We start from the raw sequence: 7524 nt of genomic DNA, 5'->3' as shown, positions 1-7524 counted from the left end.
TTGGTGCCCAATACTGCGCTTCACACCAGTGCCCACCTGAGGTTTGTTAATGCAGCGGGAGCTGGGAGAGTTATATTGGATGTGACACCCAATCATGGCTATAAATAGCCATCCATTTCCCTCCCAGGAGCTCAGTTATAGCTAGCCCGCTCACAGCCATTTGATCAGTCATTTGTAGGGAGCTGACATAGCACGCTGCCTCACTTCACCTCCCTTAATCTCTGACTCACACACACACACACACACACACACACACACACACACACACACACACACACACACACACACACACAGAATGCATGGGCTAACCAAGGCTGTATAGCCCAGGGGCCCCAGCTGGGTAGGGGGCCATTGGCCAGATCAGCCCCCCCCACCTGCCTCCCAAAATAGCATTATTAGGAACACATCATAAGAATATCAAACATTTATTGAATGACAGGAAATTAGCTTTACAACAGCAACATTTTCTCCAGGACTTATGGCAAAATGTGTAGAATAGCATGAGATTAGCTATAAAACTGCACATGTTTCTCTTTGCTCCATGTCAAAATGTGTAGAATAGTAGGAAGTTAGCTGTTTTCCTCAAAAAACAGGGGGAGGGGGACTCATAAAGTGCCTCATCAGGGCTGTTTATTAGTTATAATACTAGTCTGCAGTAACTAGCTCATTGATTTAGTACTGCAAATGTGGGTTATATTCACTGATTTACTTGCTTAGAGCTGGAGATTAGTTTTCATGGCCTACATTACAGTAACCATTTACTCCTTTGGTATTGAACCTTTGCACCTTCTATAACCACTGTGGTTATTATTTGAACATCATAAAGAACGATCTTACCTTGTACTCTTATTATCTCCACCCGTAACAGCCAGAAGAGGCCTGGCCACCCTTCGGAGCCTGGTTTCCCTCTAGGCTTCTGCATCTGCACTGCTGGCTATTTGGCGTTTTAGGCTGGGTTTCTGTATAACACTTTGTGACACATGCTTATGTAAAAAGTGCTTTGTAAAATACATTTGATTGATTGTGTAGCACTGCTTTTACTTGGAAGAGTTATTCATACAATAGAGACAGTACAGGTGGTACATATGGTCTTGCATACTGTCATTTATTCTGTATTTTAACAGTAGACTTACCATATTAGTGATTGTGATTATAAGAGCCAGATGGACTCTGTGGGGGCTGGATTTTATTGCTCCTTGTGGAATAATAAAAAAAAATAGAAATACATGAGGAATCAATTGGACTAGCTATAAGAGACTATCTGACATTTATTGACCCCCATTGACCAATGACGCATATTAGTATTTGTCCATTACAAGGCTGCTATTCTGGGCTTTGGAGTTCTAATATATTAGAACTGTTATATTTTCACTTTATTTGACAAAATAAATATATTTGACAAAATATTAATTTACATAATTGAGGCCGGTGATGACAGTTATAGTTGCTCTGATGATGGTTATTTTCAGATACAGGACATTTACTGCATTAGCATCAGTGATGAGTTAATCTCTGGCATGTAAATGATGCTAGTAGGCTGTAGGGATGTACAGTACTTTTCCACCAAATGAGGTAAGAGTTATTGCCTCATGAATATGCAAACACATCATTTTCCAGTGTGTCTTTCTTTGACATGATGATATCCAGTCAAATATTACACCAATATTATAATGAAAGAATCTAAACTATTGGGGCTGCATGGATTTCAGCAATACAGGTATGTCTACCTTCTCTTACAACCTTGCATTCATAATTGGTCACATTCGTATTTTACTACAAAACAGTTGAGACAGATTTCAGTTCTAACAATCGTACACAATTGTTCAGGGTTTGTGAATAATTCATGTCAGGGAAACGGATTTATTTGCCTGTTTCCCTGCATGCCTCTCCAATGTGCAGCTGGTGCCGTTCGACTACGGGAGACGCGCATAATTATTGAATATCTGTCAAGCAGGCCTATCACTGCGCGGTGTCGCTGAGGCACTATCGATTTGGGAAAGTTAATCATTAAATGAGGACGCAGTAAAGGTGTATATATTCGTTCATTATGAAACATAATTTTGCCATATCTAGTCTAATGTGTATCACTTCGCAAACACATGAGTAAATTACGAAACGTATCAATGACCCAATGGGGGAAACTTCCCCATATTATAAAACTATATGGAGGACATTCTCTTTAGCTTAATGTGATAGCTTATTTTTATTATTCAAACGACTGCGCTAGACAGGGCAGGCTCCCATAACAATCACCTTGTTTCTCTAGTACGCATGTTCTGTTTACAAGACAATGCGGCGCGTAGCGGTCCCACTGTGTTCTTGTGGAGGTAGTCGTAGGAGGGAGAGGAGATACGAAACATCAGCCCATGTTGGACCCAAACGCTAAATTACACATACCAGTGAATGCTGTTCCAAATACGTGTGTGATCTGTTGTGAGAGTAGAACAATCCACAAGTTTGACTAACGAAATGGTCTGCGGTTCGAAAGGCGCTCCCGCGTCTCCTCACTTCAGCACTCTGGACAGCGCTCCACCAACTTGGAGACGGCGAGACTTGCAGGAGTTACGTTCTGTAATGAGGACCAACTGGAGATAAACGACGGTGCAATCATGGTGGATATTACGTGTTTATTATTTACAGGTGTATGTAAAACGCAAGTGGACTTTTCGAAGTGAGACATGGACTTTGTGGAAATTATCTTCGCGTTGTTCATTATTGTGGTCGCAATTGTCTCGTTGTTGTCGAACTTGCTGGTGCTGCTATGTTTTGTCCAGAGCACCGAGATCCGCCGACAGGTTCCGGGAATATTCACCATGAACCTGTCTTTCTGCAACATACTTATCACCCTTTTGAACATGCCATCGACATTGGTGGGGATTATCGGAAACCAGCAGCCTTTTGGGGATTGCCTTTGCCACACAGTGAGCTTTCTGGAGACCTTTTTGACTGCGAACACTATGTTGAGTATGGCAGCACTCAGTATAGACCGCTGGATAGCGGTGGTCTTTCCCTTGAGTTACTCCAGTAAAATGCGCTACAAGGACGCAGTGATCATGATGTGCTACTCGTGGCTCCACTCCCTCACGTTTTCCGTCATCGCCCTCCTGTTCTCCTGGGTTGACTATAGCCACATTTACGCCTCGTGCACCTTGCATTTGAGCGAGGAGAGCGACAGGATAAAGTTTACAATTTTCACCGTCGTTTTCCACGCCACTAGTTTCATGCTCTCTCTACTGATCCTGTGCTTCACCTATCTGAAGGTGTTAAAAGTTGCACGCTTCCACTGCAAGAGGATTGACGTTATAACCATGCAGACCCTGTTCTTGCTGGTGGATATTCACCCAACGTATGTATGTTCATTTACTTATGAGGTGTGGAATGAATAGCCGTTACAATGGGCTGTAATAACTTTACAGTAGTCTATGATAAGAGGTTATAGCGTCAACCCTGAGGAAACATGCTTAGAAGAAGGTGTTCGAAAAATGTAAGGAAATATTAAATGTATAATGTTTTGTCATTTGTTCTGCTGGACTAATAAAAGTTCATTTCTATTTTCAGTGTGAAACAAAGGTGCCTGGTAGAGCAAAAGCGGAGGAAACAGAGAGCCACCAAGAAAATCAGCATTTTCATTGGGTCATTCATCATCTGTTTTGCTCCCTATGTTATTACGAGGTAAGTGGATTTCCAGTAAACTGCAATACAGGCAGCTGTACAAACAGGTGTTTTAGTCACCTACTGTAAACACACACTATTAAAGGGGTATTATAGGGTTTATGAGATTAACACATCACCGGGTGAACAGACTTTGCTCATAAAACTCAGTTAATGAACAGCAAATATATAGGCTATAATCAAATGGTATATACACTGTCTAATAACTTTTGCCACACAGCAAAATAACTGATTGAACAAAGTTCAGTTGTAAGGTGAGGCAATATGCATGCAAGATTGAGCCATATGCATGCACAACAGAAGGTTTAATTCAATTTCACCCAATGAGGTTTTTTGTGTGTTTATGACAATGATCTCCTTCTGTAACTGAAACATCCATCATTAAACAATCCATTATCTGTTGTCATCTAATTTCACTGAACCATGAGATGACATTTATCATACAGAGAGACTTTAATTACCAAGAATGCACAGCATGACCTAGAGCAGTGGTTCCCAACTCCAGTCCTCCAGTACCCACAACAGTACACATTTCTATTGTAGCCCCGGACAAGAACAACAGTTTCAACTCATCAACTAATCATCAGGGCCTAAATGAGTTGAAACAGGTTTTAATTTCCGGGGCTACAACAAAAATGTGTGCTGTTGGGGGTACTCGACAACTGGAGTTGGGAACCACTGGTCTAGAGATGGTAGTTATGGGCAGGTGCCTAACTAGGAATAACAGGGGTTCCATAGAACTCCACATTAATTCAAGAGGAGTGTTTTTAGATGCATCAGTCCGAAACTTTACTTCAGAGCAATACAAATTCATCAAAGAACATTACATGAAATCCGATGCAGGTGTGTTATACAGACCTGAGTGACAGTTTAGATCCCTAAAACTAAACTCTGGACCTCGAAGCCAGTTCCACTACTTGTTTTAATTGTTCCGCGCCAGGTTTAGACCTGGCACACCAGGTGGGTGCAATTAATTATCAGGTAGAAGAACAGAAAACCAGCTCCGGCTCCGGACCTCGTAGGGTAAGAGTGAAATACCCCTGGTTTAGATAGTGTGTGGGTGTGGGACTCTAGACCCCACCTGACCCCACCTGATAGGTGGGGTCTAGAGGGGGGTGGGGGTGGAATAATGAAAAACATTTTAATGAGGAAATCTGTCTCAGTAATTGGCATGACTTTTAACCTCCTGTGCACACAATGGAAAGAGTCGGAATTACTTGATGAAGGGGAAATTTCTGCTTATTGGCAGGATTTATCCTCTATCACTCAACTGCATGCGTCATTAGCATTTATGCATACCAGTGGGCCATAATAATGTAGCAATGTTCATGTTATACATATTTCTTATGAATAAATATTTTATGTATATTATTATTACCTTTAGTATAATGTTAGTCGCCCACGCTGTTTATCGGCTGAACAATAAAGCCACATTTATTCTGTTCTACCTTGCAACCTTAGAGCCTCATGGCATTTCATAGAATAACAACTGAGTTACCACAAAACACTCTCAATAGCAAACAGAACAACTCGCTGCAAGATAAATACCATGCTTTGAATATGGGATAACATTTGCCCTTTCTAAAAGGTTATTTTCCGAACTCTAACTTGACCTCTGCCTTCTCAGGCTGACGGAGCTGCTTCCCTTCGTGGGCATCAATCGCCACTGGGGAATCTTCAGTAAGTGCCTGACATACAGCAAGGCTGCGTCTGACCCCTTTGCCTACTCCCTCCTGCGTCAACAGTACAAGAAGGTCCTGGTTACCGTCATCAACCGGCTGCTGCGCCGTGACCTGTACCCATCGTCTGGCCACAACAGCTCTCTGGACACAGAGAACGACTACTCTCTCCATAGGATCAGTTAATAGCCCCATTTTGGACATAACAAATATACCACAGACAGACAGCCCAAAAATAAAGGTTTCCTTATGGCAAAAGGGCAGGAGCTGAGAGAGAGATGGTCAGAAAAAGGGATCGTTGGAGAAGAAAAGAGATAGTGAGAGAGAGGGAGATGTTGTGGGAGGAAAAGCAAGAGGGGAGGAGTAGGATAGACGGAGACAGGAAAACCGGAGGGGTAGACAGAGGAAGATGGCAAGATGGACTGTGCAAAGAATGATCGCATTCGGGGACGTTTGCTCCAGGCTTATTGGTAAAAAAGGAAGTTTATTGATCTATGGTTCACTGGTAGAACCACACACACACGATGGCACAGAGCCAGAATCAAATGAATCAATGTTATTGAATCAGCCAGGGGCTCGGGTTGAATCATAAACGGATGAATCACACCATTAGAGACTGAATTATTGTCTCTGCTGAGTAGCAAGGTATGCTAGTGGGCACTTATCTACCATATAACCTCTTTATAAAGAAGCTGACATAGCCAAATGTACAGACCTTTTGACACCCATATAGAACACAGGGAAGTGCTATGAAGGTTATTAATTTCTTGTTGACAGATGCACATAACATACATGGTAGTACCATATGCCGACAGACTGTTGGATGCGACGACTAACGAGGAACTCTGTTCCGGTACGCTGATTTTTCGTCACTGATCAGTTGAACGAATCACAATTTCGCAGGTGCTCACATCTTTCGAATTTCGGTAGGGGAAGGGACATTGGGCCCATGGACTTGCCTGAAATGGCTGAGAGTTTCCGTTTAGAGGGGTGGCGACTTCGCTCGTCACGTTCGTAAATTTTCTATCACGTCTCCCCCCCAGAACTTAATGGAGCATTTGACGCAATTACTCAAAATGTTAGTTCTGGGTGCCCGAGCTTACAAGGTTATGGACTGTTAACAGTGCATAGGGAGGATGGGAACGCTTAACTAGCTGCTGGCTAGTAGCCATTGGGCCACTGGTGAAATTTCATGAAGTTAAAATGTGTACTTGTCAATGAATGGTACTCGCTGTGGCAAGTATTGCTAAATAGATGGCCATGTTATGTAGACTATGGACTCCTGTTAGACTCATTGGGTTAGACTACTACTGCAGTTGTTCACAATTTCTTCATGTCAATCACTGGAAATTAATGCACTTTGTATTTCTCTCAGAGCTACTAGTTACAGGAGCCAAAGGCAAATATCATGTTTACTATGATATTAGCATGTTGTAACTGAATGTACTACATAAAGATAATTTTGACTGAAATGGCTTTGTACTACTGTGTATAATACTTTATTTTGCCAAATATCCATATAAATATTTTCCAGTGATTGCTGGTAATGTATATATGGATATTTATAAATACCTGATGTTATCTTTATCAAACTATGTTGCACTGTATTAGAAACGATATTATTTATTTGATCTTAAAATGCTATAGGGGAATAATGTTACGTTCAATAAGTGCTTTAAACACGTTATTGTGTGTGTGCCAGAATTCAATATACAGTATGACTGTTTAGCTCCTATAGTTGCTTTATCAGAACTGGTTTCATTAGATGTATAGACACAAAGTATTTCATACTGTAAGCCACTTGCTGTAGCCTACATTGGCAGTGTGTGAGTAAAGATGTTGGTGAAAAATGTGCAATAAAGCTGTCCAATAACAAGCATCATTTGATACCAGGCCATATGAGACAACATAACAGGGACATTTAGAAGCATTATCTCATATCTTAATGCCCAATCTGGCATTTTATCTTGGCAGATGCATCACCAGCTGTTTTGCAGGTGCTAGACTAGAGGCTGCCTGGATACACAATTCAACGTTTGTGTCACCACACCTCGATCGAATAACCCAATAACTAGTTGCCATGCAGTAAGTAGGAGTACAGCGATATTATTAAACGCCTCTGTATGATTGATTGTTGATTAGTTAAAAGGGATCAACGGATTGGCTCGAGCGA

At 41.6% G+C, this 7524-nt stretch overlaps 1 protein-coding gene across 1 annotated transcript; it reads left to right on the top strand.

Annotated features, from left to right (window-relative positions):
- The first annotated feature begins 2348 nt into the window (after positions 1–2348).
- Positions 2349–7212, top strand: LOC115138907 (G-protein coupled receptor 26-like). The gene is made up of 3 exons (XM_029676093.2): positions 2349–3346; positions 3559–3672; positions 5300–7212. Exons 1-3 carry the CDS (start codon positions 2679–2681, stop codon positions 5535–5537), a joined length of 1020 nt encoding a protein of 339 aa, XP_029531953.1. The 5' UTR covers positions 2349–2678; the 3' UTR covers positions 5538–7212.
- The last annotated feature ends 312 nt before the right edge of the window (positions 7213–7524 follow it).

This window comes from Oncorhynchus nerka, linkage group LG12 (genome assembly GCF_034236695.1).
Source record: "Oncorhynchus nerka isolate Pitt River linkage group LG12, Oner_Uvic_2.0, whole genome shotgun sequence".
In the NCBI taxonomy this organism is placed as follows: domain Eukaryota; kingdom Metazoa; phylum Chordata; class Actinopteri; order Salmoniformes; family Salmonidae; genus Oncorhynchus; species Oncorhynchus nerka.
This window is presented reverse-complemented; position numbering and strand designations above follow the sequence as displayed.

What these genes read in the sequence shown, in the direction of transcription:
- LOC115138907 (XM_029676093.2), top strand. Translation starts at nt 2,679, where the DNA reads ATGGACTTTGTGGAAATTATCTTCGCGTTGTTCATTATTGTGGTCGCA. An exon ending in CTGGTGGATATTCACCCAAC is followed by an intron (nt 3,347 to 3,558) that starts GTATGTATGTTC and finishes TTCTATTTTCAG; the next exon opens with TGTGAAACAAAGGTGCCTGG. An exon ending in GCTCCCTATGTTATTACGAG is followed by an intron (nt 3,673 to 5,299) that starts GTAAGTGGATTT and finishes CTGCCTTCTCAG; the next exon opens with GCTGACGGAGCTGCTTCCCT.